The 18,369-nt window shown below is 42.6% G+C and overlaps 2 protein-coding genes across 13 annotated transcripts in view; both read left to right on the forward strand.

Moving 5' to 3' along the window:
* Window positions 1-1,503: 1,503 nt before the first annotated feature.
* RHOG2 (RHOG family member 2) lies at window positions 1,504-9,117 on the forward strand. Of its 4 annotated transcripts, none has more exons than XM_005614256.4 (3): window positions 1,504-1,609; window positions 5,392-5,492; window positions 5,668-9,117. In XM_005614256.4, exon 3 carries the CDS (start codon window positions 5,683-5,685, stop codon window positions 6,256-6,258), a length of 576 nt encoding a protein of 191 aa, XP_005614313.1. In that variant the 5' UTR covers window positions 1,504-1,609; window positions 5,392-5,492; window positions 5,668-5,682; the 3' UTR covers window positions 6,259-9,117. The 4 variants fall into 4 exon arrangements, 2 of the variants coding, with proteins under 2 accessions (XP_005614313.1, XP_005614312.1); XM_005614255.4 differs by having other exon boundaries at window positions 1,505-1,609; window positions 5,349-5,492; XR_011435119.1 differs by having other exon boundaries at window positions 1,513-2,875; window positions 5,349-5,492.
* Window positions 9,118-12,880: 3,763 nt separating this feature from the next.
* The window catches only part of TAF1 (TATA-box binding protein associated factor 1), a 71,718-nt gene continuing 66,229 nt past the window's right edge, over window positions 12,881-18,369 (forward strand). For 4 of the 9 annotated variants that reach the window (XM_070258794.1, XM_001493192.7, XM_070258795.1 and 1 more), the window contains exons 1-3: window positions 13,144-13,367; window positions 14,406-14,520; window positions 14,663-14,779. In XM_070258794.1, coding sequence (XP_070114895.1) covers window positions 13,188-13,367; window positions 14,406-14,520; window positions 14,663-14,779 — 412 coding nt within the window. In that variant the 5' untranslated portion in view covers window positions 13,144-13,187. Of the gene's footprint in view, window positions 13,368-14,405; window positions 14,521-14,662; window positions 14,780-18,369 lie in introns of all 9 variants that reach the window. The other 5 variants (XM_003365809.5, XM_070258793.1, XM_070258797.1 and 2 more) reach the window with 3 other exon arrangements.

Below are 18,369 nucleotides of genomic sequence, written 5' to 3' on the forward strand. Positions count from 1 at the left end.
AACAAAAAAACCCTGATAAACTACAAGGAGAAATAGGGCCAATCCACAATTCTACTCAGAGATTTCAATACCCTTCTCTCAATAATTGATAGAACAAGTAGGCATAGAATCAGCAAGGATATAGTAGAAGTGAACAACACTATCAGCCAAAGTGACCTGGCTGACATTTATAAAACACGCCACTCACTAACAGCAAAATACACATTCTTTTCAAGTGCACTTGCAGTATTTACCAGGATGACCATATTCTAGGCCACAAAACAAGTCTCAATGAATTCAAAAGGATTCAAGTCATACAAAATATATTCTTTGCAAACGCGGGAATTAAATTACATATCAATAACAAACATCTCTGAGAAATCCTCAAACTAAGTAATCCGCTTGTAGATAATCTATGGGTCAAAGAAGAAACCAAAAGGGAAATTAGAAAATATTTTGAACTGAATGAAAATGAAACCACGCCGGATAACTTATGGCATTCTGCTAAAGCAGTAGTTGGGAGGTAATTTTTAAAAACACTTATATTTGAACAAAAGAAAGGTCTCAAAACAATGACTTCAGCTTTCACTTCAGTAAAAAGAAGAGCAAATAAAATTCAAAGTATAAGAACAAAAATAGTGAAGATCAAAGTGGAAATCAGTTAAATAGAAAACAAAAACAATAGAGAAAATCAGCAAACCCAGATTCTTGTAGGTCAATGTTCACTGCAGCATTATTCACAATAGTCAAAAGCTGTCAACAACCCAAATGTCCATCAGTAGATGAATGGTAGTTAGAAAGGGCAAATTCATGGAGACAGAATGTAGATTAGACGTTAGTTTCCAGGAAGTGTGGAAAGAGGGGAATGAGGAGTTATTGCTTAATGGGTACAGAGTTTCCGTTTGGGGTGATGAAAAAGTTTTGGAAATAGACAATGGTGATGGTTGCACAAGAGTGTGAATGTACTTAATGCCAATGAATTGTACACTTAAAAATGGTTAAAACGGCAAATTTTGTTATATATACTTACCACAATTTTAAAAATGAATAATGTAACATACCAGAACCCATTAAATTGTACAATTTAAATGAGTGAATTGTATGTGAATTTGTATCTAATAAAGCTGTTAAAAGAGTGCATACTGTATGACTCCATTTATATAAAACTCTAGAGAGTGCAAACTAATACACGGTGACAGAGAGCAACCCTAATTCGCTCACTGCCTCGTTTTCTTTTATCGCCTCCATTTTTCCTAACACTTTTCGGTTCCCTGACTCTCTCTTTATGTTAATATTGGTCTTAAGGAGAAAACAGGGGTCTGGGGAGAAAGGGGTGGCCTCACTTTGCCAAGGGAAAGGGGAGGCTTGGGGACTTCCGAAGCGAGTAACTAAGTAAGCCTCGATTACCCGAAGGTGTGGTTGAGCAGCCTGGGATTCGCAGCCAGCGACGCTGGCCCTAGAAGGACTCCACTTCCCAGGAGGTCTCGCGGCACCGAGCCGAGGCCCGTCCAATGACTGGGGGCCTCGGCCGCTGCCCGGATGTGGCGCCGACCCCGCCGAGCCCAGCGAGAGACGGCCGGGAGCTCCGCCGGCTGCGGTCGAACGGCGCTGGCGACGACCACCGTGCCCGGTAATCCTGACTCGGACCCTCCCGGCGGCCGCCGCCTCCGCTCTTTCTCAGCGAGTGTCCCCATCCCCGGCCGCTTGCCGCTCCTCGGGTGGGAGGGATTTGCGGTCGGCCGAGGTGTCTGTGCTTCGGGCAGGCTGAGCCAGCTCTTCCTCTGTGTGAAGCCGAGCTGGGGCACCTCTCTGTCCCAGGCTCACGTGTCCTTATGGAGCCGCAGAACCGACTACCCCGGCGGGGGGGGGGGGGGGGGGGGGGGTTGGCGGGAGTGAGGGAAGCGCCGAGCGGCCTTGCGGTGGCTGCCGCTGCGTCCCTAGGTGGACTCTCTGGTTGAGTTTCCAGGCGCAGGATAATCGCCGCGGGCTCCGGGTTGGGGAGCGCTCGCCTGGCCTCCTTCACGCCAGAGCACCCTGAAGTCGTCTTTGACTGGCCTTGAGCCAAAGAAGTCAGTCTTCAGTGTGAAAAAGCTTCCGCTTCCCACATGTAGTAAATAACTAACTTGTAGAAAGTAGTATATAAAAATGGGAGTCTTCTGCCGAATTGTTTTGGTTTCAGAAAGTTACGGAATGTTTTCAAGTGGATTAGACTCAGACTTGTGGGAAGAGTGAGACTTTGAGGAGAATGTGCTAGAAACGGTAATACTTGCAGTTGCATTCTGGACTGTTATTAGGCCTTTTATATTGTGTGTCCAACCTAGGAGAAAATCAGCTGCTGTGCAGAGTGTATATTTGTCAGAGGAGGTGGGAAGATTTAGATGAAACTAATTCCGAGGTTGAAAGTGAATGACTAACTGGGAAGGGAGCCTTCTGGGGTGCTGGTCTGTGCAGCTCCGGGCCTGTCCCAATTTCCAACCCTAGAGGCACACCTAAAGATCTCTGGGCTGCTCTGATGGCTGCTTCACGGTGCGACTGTGAGGCTTAAATAAGATGTGTGAAAGTACTTTGCACAATGCCTAGAACAGGCTCTCAGGTTTTGGTTGCCCTTTGCTTCCCCATAGCAACTTTTTTTCCCCTCTGAGCTATGTGTTACTGTGTATTATTGGTTGCCTTTAGTATAAGTCCTGCCTTTACCACAAGACTGTAATCTTCTAGCATTCTTTTTTGGTTTGTTTTTACCCTTTTTGAGTCCCTTCTAGCAGTGCATTGCCCATAGCAGTACCTGGGAGAGTATGGATAGTGGTGATGCTGAGGAGGGGAAAGCTGTGGGTGATCCGTAATGGGACAGCATCCTGCTGGATCCTGGAGCCGAGATAAACCAGCTTTTCTCATCTAGGTGATGAACAGAATATTTACCTTTCTCCTGTAACTCCTAGCCTTCTCTCAGAGCTCCCAACCTTTTGGAAAAGTATGGTTTTTATTTTTAGTATATTTTAACCGTTTTAAGTGTACAGTACAGTAGTGTTAACTATATGTACATTGTTGTGCAACAGACCTTTAGAAGTTTTTCATCTTGCAAAACTGAAACTCTATAACCATTAAACAACTCCCCATTACCCCTCCCCCAGCCCCTGGCAACCACCATTCTTCTTTCTGTTTCTATGAGTTTGACTATTCTAGATACCTCATATAAGTGGAATCATGTAGTATTTGGCTTTTTGTGACTGGCTTATTTCACTTAGCATAATGTCCTCAAGCTTCATCCATATTGTAGCATATGCAAAGATTCCCTTCTTTTTAAGGCTGAAACATATATATGTAATATTTTCTTTATCCATCCATCCATCAATAAACATTTAGATTGCTTCCACCTCTTGGCTGTTGTGAATAATGATGCAATGAACATGGGTGTGCAAATAATCTCTTTGAGATCCTGTTTTCAATTCTTTTGGATTTTTTTTAGTATTATTTTTAAACCTATAAACTATGGAGAATTTCAAACATACACACAAGTATTAAAAATAGTATAATGAACACATGGGCTGAATAAATGAGTCAGTTGTACAAAGCAGCCCCCCCAAAACACCTGGAACTTTTGTTGAACCCTCCCTCTCATGGAGAGTTTGCTACTGTGAGGATGTTTTGGGTTTTGTCTTGGACCTGGGATGTTCTAGCTGCACTTCACCATCTAGGCCCTCAGCCATCAGTGTGACTTCAGTTCCCATCTGCAGGCCATATATACAAGGAGGATTGGTAGATACAAACAAGTAGAAATTAGTGTAGATGCCTTTTCCCAGTTACAGAGATGAGGAGCTGAGCTTGGGGTGCAAAGTGGTCTTTGCGCCTAAGAGTTTTGCTCTGGTTCAGCATCCCCCTCAGATGCACTATTGTCCTGAAAGCAGTCACTTTGAGCAGAGATGTTGGACACTGGGTGATACCTAGAGAAGGCTGGGAACATGAGTCGTACAGGTAGTAATTGCCATAGGTATTCAGAGGAGAAAGAAATTAATCCCGACTGGGAAAGTGAAAGGCTGTTCTCAAGGAATGTCATGGTGAGTCTGCTCCATTTCCATTGGCCTTGTGTGTTTGATCCTTATGCCTATTCCTAATGGAAAAAATACAGAGCTAATGGTTAGTGAATACCCTGGGATGGTTGCCTACTAGAGCTGAATTCTGGTCTTGACTTTTAGCTCTGGGACCTGTGCTAACGAAGGCTTCTAGGTGGAATGCTTTGCTGGTCAGAATTGGCTTTGTGGGGAGAGAGCTACCCCTAGTGGGCCTGCGTGAAGCATTCTTGGAAGGCCAACTTTTCCTTACCCTGCCCCTGAATGAGGTGTTTTGTTTTGGTTTTGTCTGTGACATGGACCTAATGTAAACCTTAGCTAAGAGGACACCAGGATGGGGGATGTATCTATTCCCCTAAATTCCCAAAGTGGGAAACTAATTTATTCTCAATTGTTTTTTTTTTTTTTTTATAATCAAATACACACGACAGTTTATCCCCTTTCCTCCATGTTCTGGCACTTGAAGAAGTTAACGCTATCAGGATTGGGTCTGAATTGAGGGCAGTAGTTACGAAGCTAAAGAAAATGGAGTGCTGTGGGGCACTGATGGGGCAGGGCATTGACAGGGTGGTAATATGGGGTATAAACCTGGGAGCTCGTAGTAAACATGTTTCTGGGAGATCATCCATGTCATACCATTTACTCTCAAATACTTGATTCATGAAGAAATGGACGAGAGTATGGTGGTGTTATGACTGTAGTTTTACTCAGATTAGGTGAGAGGCGATGGGGCCCCTGGTTTGGCTAGCATTGTAATCACATCACAGAACTTTTGCCTTCCCCAGCAGTAGAATAGTAGAAGAAGAATTATTATTATGAAGGCACAGTAGCTTCTAACACTTAGTGAGTGCTTCCCATGTGGCAGGCACTAATAAGTACTACACATGCGTTCTTTCATTTAAGCCGCAGGTTAGAAACTTGCCCGAGTTCACAAAGCTTAGGCAAAGAGAGGACTGATTTTCGACTCCAGGCAGTCTGATTTCAGAGCCTGGACTCTCAACTACTTCTCTTTATGGCTGAGTCTCACTGGCCTGCCTTTCTCTCCAATGTTATGATGTTGCTGTTTTTCAGGAACAGAGGTCCCTTTGCTGAGTCTATAGCCACAGACCTGAAGTGAGAGCCATGTTTCTTTTGTTTCAACCTTGGGAATGTTCTTTCTATACCAATTTTTTTAATATTAGTTACCATTTATTCATGACCTACTCTATTTTAGCACCTTTGATACAGTATATTCAGACCTTATGACCACAATGTAACATAAATAACTATGTATACTGATGTTTTTTAATTTTTCTGTGCTCACAGCCCTTTTTGAAAATCTGATGGCAGCTTTGGATCTTCTTTCTAGAAAAATTCACTTATGCACATACACATAATATTGCACACAACTTCGGAAGTGGCTTCTAGGACCTACTGGAGCCTATCTTCTAGCAGTCCGTGGACTCCACGGTAAGAACTCTTGTCCTATACAACCTTTCCCAGCTGACTCTTCTATGGTGTTAAGGGGATGAGCAGTGGGGGTCTTACCTCCTCTCTTCTCCTCAGAGGGAAATGTTTATAAAGCTTAGGCTCCCTAAATTAACCAAGCATCTGTGAACATTCTTTCTTTCTCTCTTGTACATAGGACTCCAAGGGAAGAATGCAGACGATCAAATGTGTGGTTGTAGGAGATGGGGCTGTAGGTAAGACTTGCCTCCTCATCAGTTACACAACAAATGCCTTTCCTGAGGAGTATATCCCCACTGTCTTTGACAACTATAGCACCCAGACATCTGTGGATGGCCAAATCGTCAGCCTGAACCTGTGGGACACAGCTGGCCAAGAGGAGTATGACCGACTGCGAACGCTCTCCTACCCCCAGACCAATATCTTTGTCATTTGTTTTTCCATTGGCAACCCATCCTCTTACGCCAATGTGAGGCATAAGTGGCACCCAGAGGTCTCCCATCATTGCCCCAATGTTCCTGTTCTGCTGGTAGGCACCAAGAGGGACCTACGGAGTGACCTTGAGACAGTGAAGAAGCTAAAGGAACAGAGCCTAGTGCCCACAACGCCTCAGCAAGGCACTTCCCTGGCTAAGCAGGTGGGGGCTGTGAAGTATCTGGAATGTTCAGCCCTGATGCAGGATGGAGTACATGAGGTATTTTTGGAAGCTGTCCGGGCTGTGCTTTACCCTGCCACAAAGAAAAACACCAAGAAGTGTGTCCTGTTATAGCTTTTGGGGTGCTACTTGGGGACTGCACCTAAGGAGAATAAGGGCAGATTCTTCTGACAGCATTTAACAATGCCAGTATGAGCCATTTGTCTCTTCTCCTGGAAACCTTAGACTCCAGGTTATTCGGCTTTTGGAGGAACAAAAGCAAGCTAGTTTGTACAAGGCTACTTTGAAGTTTGGTCAGAACCTTTTGGAGGAAGTTTGAGTGTGAGGGTGTGGGTGTGGGTGTGCATGTGCGTGTGCAGGCATCTCCCTTGTGAAAGGGGTAAGAGGAGATACCACCAAGTGCTATTCTTTTCTGTCCTGGCCAGGCCACGACTAAACAGAGCAGCCTCGTACTGCTCTTTGTACGCTTTTGCTTGTCTGCTTTTAACTTTAATTTCAGCTTTCCTGGCTGTATCTGCCATTGAGCAAGTGCCTCACAGAAGGACAAGTTTCTCCAGTTTTCAGATCATTGTCTTAAATTTTCTGATATATTAATTTTTGAAAACTATATTATGTGTGATTCCTGGGTGTTCCCAATGTTGACACATTCTTCCCATTCTTGAGATGAGACATTTTTGCAAAAATGGTTAAGCAGTATTTTCCAAAGTTCTTTGAGATGGTAATAGATGTTCCTTAAAAGGGTTCTGTGGTCAAATAAGTCAGGAACCAGTGACTTAAATAAAGTTCAACAGGTTCCTCTACTGCAGGAATTTATAACTTTTAATAAGTATTCAACATTTCCCAAGCTTATTTCACTGAAATTTTTTTGGTCCCATGCCACACCTATTAACATCTCTGGAAACAGTTTCAGAGATGCTGGAATTTCAGAGAACTAGGAATTCCTGTGGAGGAGGCTGTGAAAAAAAAAAGCGTAACATGATCATGTGCTTTCTGATGTTTCCCTCTTCATGCCTTTGAGAGGAATGTTTAGCAGCCATGGCCTTCTTATTTGTTCCTCTTCCATCCTCAGGAGGTGGGTGTGGGACTTAGTCATGATAGTGCATTGGGTATGGGATCTGATGGTCAGATCTGCTATCAGATTCTGACAGCATTATGGGCCTGGTGATGTGGAATTAACAATCCCTCCAAAAAGCTATGTCTCTGAGGCTTCTGTGTGGCCCTTTTTTCTCCCTGTCACCTTTCACTTTAGGGAAAGACCACTGAAGGTTAACCCTCTAGATAAAACCAATCAAACAAAATGTCCTGCCAGTCATTGTCAGGGAGTTCTGTGATTGCCTCTGAGACTTCTCTTTTGCTGTCATTCCTCTGAGTCACTATGAAGGCTACCTTGCTCTCCTCCTGTTCCTCCCTCCTCTGTACATCTCCCTGTGTGTGTGTTCAGCCCTAGGTACCCCTTGAGTCTTTTAGTTGCTCCAAGAGAGCTGGAGTATGTTGGATCTCCAGGCGCTGGGGCTCTTGCCCTTGTGGGGAGTTTGCTGTAGCTGCTCAGCCTGCTCTGGGACACTAGGAGTCAGATTCCATATTCCGGTGTGCCAGCTTCTCCCGCTTCTCCCTAGTTGAGTTTTTTACCTTCTTCATTTAATATGGAAGGAAAACTTACTTCTCCACCTGGCAGACAGTGGTTGACAACTCCACCATGCACATATCCTCTCACCTTGCCAAAACAGCATTGGATTTTCAAGTGTTTGGGAAATGGAACTAAAAGGATCACATACTTCCGCCTGTGGTGGGTGAAGTGTCTGTCCTTTGCTCTGTGACAGTCTTGCTGTTGCTCTTTGACAAGATCTGATGAGAATAGCTTCAGGCTAACTGAACCTCCTGGATAGGGTTGCCAGATAAAATACAATAAGTTTTTACAAATAGTTTTTTAGTATAAGTATGTCCCATGCAATATTTGAGACATACTTATACTAGTAAATTATTTGCTGTTTTGAGGTGTCCTGTAATTTTATTTGCTATATCTGGCAACCCTACTCTTGGAGAATCTGGAACTTGGAAGTCAAGCAGATATCAAGTATTGATAGAAGATAAAAGGTTATATAGACTCTCTATTCTTCCTCCTTTACTTCTTTTTCCCTCACCGTGGAGTAAAGTGTTCTGTTTTTCCTTCATCACTGCACCCTCCACATCACACAGTACTTCGTTGGTATCTATTTCTACACTGTTGATTGTTTAAAGCTGTGGAGGATCCAGGATGGATAGTATGGTCCAGCATATGCCATCTATCTCAATTTCAATGTCTCGTGTCTATTTTCCGACATGTAACCCATGGCCTCCTGAGGGAGGTGGCAGGGATTCTGTATGAGTAGTGTGTTAACCGGAAGAGGGTGAGGGTGGCCCTCCTCAAGTAAGGCCCAGTAGCACTTTGGAAAGTGGGGCTGCTCCTCTGGTAGCATGGTGACTGTAGCAGTCAGCTGGCCTGTGGGCATGCATGCTCACTGCCCTTGTGTGGAGTCACTGAGTTTCCCACAGGCAGCCAAATGAAAGCACGCACTGCCCATGTGGATTCTGGTCTCGGGATGTTCTGATTGATGCTGCCTGGGGTGCTCACAAGGCTTCATGGTTGAAAGGGGCTAGAAACATAGCTGTCACCTGTGTCTCTGGGAATGTTTTGTTTAGCTACTGAAATCTTTTAAATTGGCTTTTAATTTAATAGTGCCTCCTGCTCCCCCCTTGCCTGGCAAATTCCAAAATGTAACTCTGGGTTTGGTTTTGGCAAATTCATGTCCTCTAATAAATGGAGGTGTGATCTACAAGTCTGAGAGAGTGGTTTTGTATTGGACTGATTTGATGGTCCTAGGCATACAGTGACATCTTGATTTTTATACTTAAAAGGAATTTGTATGAAGACTAACATGTTAATATCACTTTTAAATTATTCGTAATGAATGTTAATAAACTTTTCTGATTTTACTGGGTCTATTGCTTTCTAAAAATCAAAGCAATTCCTCACTCCCCCACCCTTTGTTTTGAATAGTTTCTAAACGCTTTTCAACTTGCAAAGGATGAAATAACTGTATTTGTCGTATTGCACATTGCACCTATGTGTAACTGTACTTATTTTCCTACATCAATCAGGGTAGAGAACTGTCTGCCCTGCTAACATTGATTCTCTAGTTCCTGCTCACCTCCCACCTATTCATCTCCAGGATTTAGCTTCATTTCCTGATTTTCACTAATGAGAGACCACTTCCCTGTAGGCGATTTTTTGACTTATTACATTATACTCAGTAAACCTTGATCAAGTTCCTATTGTGTTATAGGCATTACTGCACTAGGAGCTGGGGTTGTAAAGATAAGAAATATGTCATTTAATGTCCTTTGCTTCTTCCAGTTATCTCAGGAAAATATCCTTCCTCTGTTTGTTATAAAACTGAACTAATCCTGGCTGGTAATTGTATATAGTGCTGGTGCACTATTAAGTGCACTATTGAGGAAGCACAAAACCATGTTTGTTTTTTTTTTTAAACAGCTTTATTGAGGTATAATTTACATACCTTAAAATTCACCCACTTCAAGTATACAATTTAATGATTTTCAGTAAATTTACTAAGTCATGCAACCATCACCAAAATCCAGTTTTAAAACATTTCCATCACCCCAAAGAGATCCCTCATGCAGTTAATCCCTGTTCCCACCCCCAGCCCTAGGCAACCACTAATCTACTTTCTGTCTGTTCTGAACATTTCATACAAATGGAATCAAACAATATGTGATCATTTGGAACTTGCTTCCTTCACTTAGCATAATGTTTTCAAGGTTCATCCATTTTGTAGCACATATGGGCACTTTTTGTTGCTGAATAATATTCCATGGTATGGATATGCCATATTTTATCTACTCATAATTGAAGGACAACTGGATTGTTTCTACTTTTTGGCTTATTAATAATGCTGCTGTGAACCTTTGTGTACGAGGTTTTATGTGGACAAGTTTTCACTTTGCTTGGGTATATACCTAGGAGTGGAATTGCTGGGTCATATGACAGATTTATGCAAAACCACATTTTTGAGTCAAGAATGGCATCTTTAATATTTATAGAATCTGAAGTCACCTTCCACATTCTGCAAGCCTCCATCTACTTCTCATTGAACCTGCTTTTCCTCAAGCACAAACATCCAAGAGGCAATATAAGGGACATTAAAAAAACATTCCATTTTGCTTTTTTGTCTTAACTATTAGTATAGCAAGAGCATTCCACTAACTTCTCATTACCAAAGTGCAGCATTTCAGCTACTAAGCAGGTTTTGGCAGACCTTTGTCATCTGGCCTAGAAATGTTTAGCTACTGTTAAAATATTCCATGGGACATCCATGCAATCAAGTACTAAGCAGCCATAAAGAAAGAATGAGGAAGAGCACTATGAAGTGGTACAGTGTGATTTCCAGGCTGTATTATTAAGTGAAAAAAAGCAAGGTGAAAAGAGTACAGTCATGCGCCACATAATGACGTTTCAGTCGACGATGGACCACATATCCGACGGTGGTCCCATAAGATTAGTACTATATAGTTAGGTGTGTAGTAGGCTATGCCATCTAGGTTTGTGCAAGTACACTCTGTGATGCTCGCACAACAATGAAATCACCTAATGATGCGTTTCTCAGAGTGTATCCCCATTGTTAAGTGGCGCACTAATGTATATATGATATGCTACCTTTTATGTAATGAAAAAGGGGAAATAAGAATATATACACTCATTTGCTTATTTGCAAAAAGAAACATAGGAAGTACAAATATCGAATCATTATGTTGTACACCCCAAACTAATATAATGTCAATTATACTTCAATAAAAAAATAATAAACAGGAAGGATAAACTAGAAATTAATGAAAATAGTTACTTATAGGCAATGGGTGGGAATGGTATAGAGGGCATAGGCATAGGAGCAAGACTTCTTTGGGAATAGCTTTTTATATAGTTTGACTTTGAACCATGTAAAGGTTTACATATTTTAAAAATAAAATTATATTTTGAAAAAGGATAATAAAAGCCAATCCTAAAGTTGAATACAAATAGAAAACTCCAGAGGGGGGAAAAATGATTCAAGTAATTTTAAAACACAGTACACTGTATATCTTTAGCAGGATATATTCTAAGGACAGAAAACTGCGAAGAACTTCTGAACATTTCATACATTATTTCATTATTTAATAATAATAATAATAATTAATGAACATTTCATTCATTATTGTTGGTAGTGGTATTGGTCTTGTAATTCTGAAAATGGGTGTTGGCAACCAGAGTTCTTATTGTAAGATAAGCAAAATACAAACAGGAAGTTGGGAAAGGTGAGGAAGAACCCTGTGTTGGACTTAAATTGGAGGTATTAGTAGAAACTCTATTTATTTTAGCTCTCTTCACTGAAAGGGCCTATAAACAAAGATGCCCCGGTTTCTAAACACCATTCCCCAGTAAAAGGAACCAGGACTCCTTGGAGAAATGGCTTATATCAGGTCCGGGACAGGGAATGTACAGAGTAAGCCTAGAACATCTTGTGCCAAAAAAGCAAGGAGGTGCTCAAAAAATGGGATCATGTTGAAAGGACACAGGAGCCAGAGTGAAGTGGTTCTCACTGGACAAATATAGGACAGTTTGAGCATCAAAAAGGATAACGATGGTGCTAGATTATAAGACATTAAGATAAAAAATGCAAAAAAGGTAAGAAAAGGGAAAGTTCTTCTTTAGTAAGTCCAGTTAATAAATGTAGAAGGAATTTAAGAATTAGAAAAATCACTCTTTTGCACTCTCCCAATATAATTGATTCAGGCAAGGATCATCAATGGATGCTAAAACCATTAGGTGCAAGGGCAATGGGGAACAGAACATTCACACAATCTCAAAGTATCACCCCATAAACTATTTACTAATTACAAAAGGGAAAATGTGCCTTTGTGATGGAGAGATCTGGTGGTCACCATTTTTTTTCCCGAAGTGATCACGTTTAGCATCACCAATATTGGGACAATCTGACATTGTGCCTTCTGATGGCCAGTAAAATATCTAACCTGAATCAATTTGAAGAAACAATCAGACGAATTCAGAATATAGACTATTTTCAAGACAACTTGCCCGGATTCTTCCAAAAATGTAGTGTCATGCAACACAAAGAAAAAGGCTGCTGAATTCTGGATTAAAGATTAAAGGGAGGCAACCAAATTACATGAAGCTTGAGTAGATCCTGGATTGAAATGCAAAATGCTCCAATTAGGACAGTGGGGAAATTTAAATATGGGCTGTATGTTAAAGGATATTGAGTTAATGTTAATTTTTAAAAATGTGATAATGGTATTGTGGTTGTGGAGAAAAATGTGTATTTTTAGAGGTGAAGAATCACGCTATCTGCAACCCACTTTCAAATGGTTCAGAAACAAAAAACCTGGCAAAATGTTAACAATTGTGACCTCAGATGAAATGGCAGCTTATTTTACACATCTTTTACATTTCCCGAAATAAAATGGGGGGGGGGTCCATTTCTGTGGGGAAACGTCAATTCTAAACAACTAACTTGCAAAGGTATCTTCGGCACAGCACAGTTTACGGCCAGTCTCTCTTCGGGACCCAGCAGTGAAGCAGCAGATGAGCACAAGACGAGAAGGCCCAGTCCTAACCCTCACTTCCGTGTTACTGTGACGTGAAGACCCGCGGCTACCAGGACGTAGGCCACGTTACCCAGGCAGCTCTTTCTGATTGGAGGGGAAGCCGTCGCTCTTATGTGGCGCAATGAGAATGCTCGCGTGCCGAAAAGCGGAAGGGGGCGGGACCAAACATTTCTTTGACCAACCGCTTTCCGCATATCCAGCTCCCTGGACGCGTATGGTCCAATCAAAAGCCATTAGTAAAGTAGTGACGCCAAGTCTCCTTTCTCGTAGGACGGCCGGCCTTTCCGGTTATTTTTTTCTTTATTCCGCTTCCGGTAGGGGCTGATAGGGTCAAGGAGCTCTGTGAGTCACTTCTGGGCGACGAATGTTTTTATTTCCGGTGTATGGGACCAGACTGGGATTTGCTGCTGCCCACAGCCGCTGCCGGCACCGCAGCCGCCATCATGTCAGATACCGACAGCGATGAAGATTCTGGTGGAGGCGGCTCGTTTTCTTTAACCGGTTTCCTTTTCGGCAACATCAATGGAGCTGGGCAGCTGGAGGGGGAAAGCGTCTTGGATGATGTGAGGGGGTGGGCGTGGGGATAGGGCTGGGGGTGGTGCCGCTAAGGAGAGTAGGTGGAGCGAGGAGAGTAGAGGGTGCCTAGGAAGTGAAAATAGAGGGCGATGTGGCCATCCGTCTGGGAGGGAACAGTTCACGTAAGAGAAGAGGAAGCGAGAAGCGGAGACTGTCCTAGTAGATTGTCCTGTAACGTAGAGTGAGGGGACTCAGTTGTGGGCGAGGCTGGGGAGAAGAGAGGAGAACGGTGGGCAAGCCCCCGTAGGTCAGGGGCGCTGACGTGGGTGGCTTTGGAGGTAACGTTCTTCCTGACCAGGCAGTAGGAAAAATAGCAGCTTAACGTAGTGAAGTTGCTTTCAAACCGTTGCTATGAGAACCTTCTTGGAGATTCTTGAAACTGCCTGCTTGGCTGACCTGACATGGCTCTAGAGCAAGAGAGCTGGACAGAACCCACAACAAATCATGCGGTTTAGGCCCTAATTCCTAGAACAGTGAATGTTCAAACCATGCGGGGCAGACCCCTCTGGTCTCTGCACTTCTTAGGTGATTTTCCAAGTGTTCACTGGAATTCATGAAATTTCCTGTGCCCAACTGATACTCGCTACTTTCGTTTCGGCTTGTTTTTTCAAGGGGAAAATATTGACCAATATCCCTCCTCCCCTGCAGCACACACAAACACACACGAGAGAGCAAAAAAGTTCTGGCCTTGTCTTCTCTAATGTGAATGACCTCAGTTGTCTTAGCCTTTATTCAGAGAACCATTGGTCCGTTCATTTAGTCTTGGTGGTGGTTCTTTGAATAATCATACTACTTTAAAGTATGGTGATGAAATTGGACGTGATGTTAATAAAGATCTGATCATTGTGGAGTTTAGTGGAGCATAGTGCTTTATAGTTCTTGAATGTGATGCCTCTTTTAGGACACTACAGAGTCATTTTTCATATGGATTTATAGCTTTGTCATGGACCAGGGAAATAAGCCTTGTGGTGTGGGAAGCTTCGGTTTAGTTGTTACCTTCGACTCTGGTGCTGTCCCTTTTTCAGGAATGTAAGAAGCACTTGGCAGGCTTGGGGGCTTTGGGGCTGGGCAGCCTGATCACTGAACTCACGGCAAATGAAGAATTGACTGGGATTGACAGTGGCCTGGTAAATGATGAAGGTGAAGTCTGGGTCATGGGGAGTAAGGCGGGGGAGGAGGCTGGCCACTTACTCTACAAGTACTTTTCAGTGACAATTATCTAAGGGAGTGAGAGTTACTTGCTGTTTGTTAAGATCTCCTCCTTCCCCTTTTTTATTTATAGGATGGATCAGGAGTACAGAAGATGCTGTGGACTATTCAGACATCAATGAGGTGGCAGAAGATGAAAGCCGAAGATACCAGCAGACATTGGGGAGCTTGCAGCCCCTTTGCCGTTCAGGTGATTCTTTGGTGTCATTGATAGAGCATTCCAGTGCACTTGCTTGCTTGTAGTCGTTTGTTTCTGTGCACGCTTTTTGCCATTGTTCCTGCTCTCTATGCCTTTGCTCTGCTTCTCTCCCTCTGTCATCTCAGTTCCAAGTAGCTGCTATCCTCTTGTGTTCTGGGGCATGTTACCATACTCAGACTTTTATTCCTCATAGTGGTAGTGCCACATTCTTGGTGAACGCCAAGTAAGGATGATAATGCTTTCCTCTGTATCTTCTGGTATTTGAGTAGCCACAGGGTTCATGACACTGTTTTAGATTCTGTTTAAACTCAATCTTTTCCCTCAAGGAACTGGTTGTTCAAGAAGGATTAAGTATACACTGTCAGGTGTAAAGGAGCACATGTATTTATTGGTTCAGTTTCTGTAAGTCACTCACCACCTGTATGCTGACACAGTGCACTTAATGCTTGCTCACAACATGGGTTTTTCTGCCTGGTGTAAGGTGCTACATTACAGAATCAGAATGTCAGAGCTGGAAGGGATCTTAGTGATTATTTATTTGTAACCTCATCATAGATGAAGAAACTTGAACTTTAGAGAACTTTAATAAAATGTGGAACTTATCAAAAGTTCTACGCTTACCTAGTGGCAGACCTTGACTAATTCAGCTACTCAGTTCATAAGACATTGATTGAGCACCCATTATGTGCTATAAACTGTGATAGACAATATGGTACAAAGATAATAAAATCCATTTTCTGATCTTGAGGAGCTCAGTTCCGTGGTCTGGAACCTAGAGCTACTGGTCGTAGTCTATTCTTTCCACTGCCCTACACTCCGTCTCACTGTTTGAGACTTTTATATGAAGTTGCTCATTGTTTATTCTTTGTCCACCTCTTTGAATTAGATTTCAGGCTGCTGAGAAATGTAGATAAAACCTTGGTAAATAGTTGCACTTAATTTCTTTGGGGACAGTTAATGAATTTGAGTGCTTATAGATAAAGAGAATTAACTGCACCACATACACAAGAAATGACCCAGAAAAATAGAAGATATGGGCCTTACCTTCAGGGATATTGTCATCATTTGGGGAAGATGGGCTAAATGAATGCAAAGCATAATTATTCATAAGAAGAAGACATAAACTAGCTACAAGCTCATGTTTCTGTACAGAGTGTTATATTTAGTTTTGAGGGGCTGCCAGAATAAGTAAGTCAAATAGCGTAACTGTTATTTTTGAGCACCCTGACTTAGGCTAAGGGGGAGGTGGTAGCAGCTCTGAGTTTTAGGGGATGCTGTATTTTTCAGATTTGGGTTTGTTGTCTTGGCTAGGGATGGTAAAGAAGAGGATGGGCGGGGGTTTCCTAGTTGGATTTTATGAGCTGACCTCCTGGAAAGGGAGGACGCCGCATTTGATAGAATCTCAGTACTCTGGCATGCTCATTTCCATGTTTTCTTGTCTTCTGAGGGTGCCTTCATCCATGCCCTTGGCTGCTGCTTCCCTGGCATTGGCCCCTTCACATGACTTGATTTATAAGGGTGCTTCTTTGGAATAATTGGAAGTGGGTGGAGGTCAATTTAGAAAAGGCTTCATGGAGGTGAAATTTGAGCAAAATTTTGAAAGATAAAGTTTGATGGAAAGGAAGCAGCAGGGCATTTTGATTTGGAAACATGGCTTGTATAAAGGTTTGGAGATAGAAATAAACGAGTAGTGTGGGGGGAATTGGCCAGCAGGTTTTCTTGAAAGGTGTAGGAAACATACTGACAAATAGCAAGAACCAAGGCTAGAACAATTTGACAGCGCCGTTATGTATGCATTTCTTGAGATTTGATGCCATTAAAGATTGTAAAGCAACATGGATTGTTGAGTAAGAGGCAGGGTGGTCTGATGAAAATAAAATGGACTTTGGAGTCAGAATGTCATAGGTTCAAATCCCATCTCCATATTTAGTTTGACCCTGGGAAAGTTGCTCAGTCTCTGAGACTTGGATTTCTCATTTGTAGTAATCTCTCTGTTTTCTTGTCTGCAATAAAGTTGATAATACCTACCTCATTAATAGGGCTTTTGTGAGAATTTAAGTTCATTAACATGTGGTGTGAAAGCACCTGTAATTACAGCGTCACGATAGGTGCGACTAAATGTTAGTCACCTTTCCTTCCTAAATAAAAATGAAAAGTGATACTTGTTGCTTTGGAGTTTGATTAGAAAAAGAGTAAAGGGGCAGACTAACTTGGAGACTGTTCTTGCAGGCTAGATATAAAGTTATCAAGCTCTGGAGTAGGGTGACAATTGAGGAACATGATAGGCAGGGTCAAACTTGGGAGTTGCTGATAAAGCATCAGTAGGACTTGGTGACTAAGGAAATGTGTTGGAAAGAGTATGGGCTTTGTTGTTAAACCAGGCTTGAATTCTGACTTTGTCGCTTAAAACTGTATGACCCTGAGTAAGTCACTTAACTTGTGTATCTCAAAAGAATTCCCACTTTGCAGCGTTATTGAGAGGATTATAGGTAAACTAGCTACAAATACCTGGCACACAGTGGGAGCTCAGTAATTGGAAGTTGTCATAATGACTGCTATTAATGATTGATTGGAAAAGATGTGTTGGGGGGCCAGCCTGGTGGCACAGTGGTTAAGTTTGCACGTTCCACTTTGGGAGCCTGGGGTTCGCCAGTTCGGATCCCAGGTGCGGACATGGCACCACTTGTCTAAGCCATGCTGTGGTAGGCATCCCACATAAAATAGAGGAAGATGGGCACGGAGGTTAGCTCAGGGCGAGTCTTCCTCAGCAAAAAAAAGAGGAGGATCGGTGGCAGATGTTAGCTCAGGGCTAATCTTCCTCAAAGAAAAAAATGTCTTGGGGGATGACAGATTGATGAAGACAACAGAAGACTAAAGTCATAAGCTGGGAAAATGAGGATGGAGGTGCTATTGATAGTAACAAGGGAATTTAAAAGTGGTGAAGGATATTTCAGTGTAGTATGAGATGCAGTTGTTGAATATCTAAGTGGAAAGATTCTTCTTCTTCGTTTTTTTTTGCTGAGGAAGATTCACCCTGAGCTAACATCTGTGCCAGTCTTCCTCTGTTTTGTATGTGGGTTGCTGCCACAGCATGGCCGCCAATGAGTGGTGTAGGTCCACGCCCTGGGAACCAAACCTGGGCTGCCAAAGTGGAGTATGCCAAACTTAACTGCTAGGTCAGGGGCTGGTCCCTGAGTGGAGAGATTCTTTAGGTAGTGAACATGCAGTGTGATTACAGAGGGGGTGAGTCAGAGCAAGACATATAGATTTGGGTTTAATCTGGATAAAGGTGATTCTTCAGAAAGAGAATGGAAAGTGCATAGAAGAAGAAAAGCAGAGTGTTCAGAACCAGGTATTGAGTGATGCCAGTGGTTAAAGGGCAGTGAAAAGAATAACAGACTGCAGAAGATAGATAGAAAAAATGTGTCAAAGACTTGGGAGGTGAGAAGAGGGAAAGTCCAGTCTTAAAGGAAACTGACAGAGAAAGAAGAATGTTAAATGCAGTTATGAGATTGAGCAGGGTGAAAATAAAAAACAAAATTTGATCAGGAGAAGGAGCAAAGGCTTTAAATAGTTCTTGG

Source organism: Equus caballus, chromosome X, assembly GCF_041296265.1.
Source record: "Equus caballus isolate H_3958 breed thoroughbred chromosome X, TB-T2T, whole genome shotgun sequence".
NCBI lineage: Eukaryota > Metazoa > Chordata > Mammalia > Perissodactyla > Equidae > Equus > Equus caballus.

Bases quoted from the DNA above. Each gene is read 5' to 3' on its own strand.
- RHOG2 (XM_005614256.4), top strand. From the start codon at position 5,683: ATGCAGACGATCAAATGTGTGGTTGTAGGAGATGGGGCTGTAGGTAAG.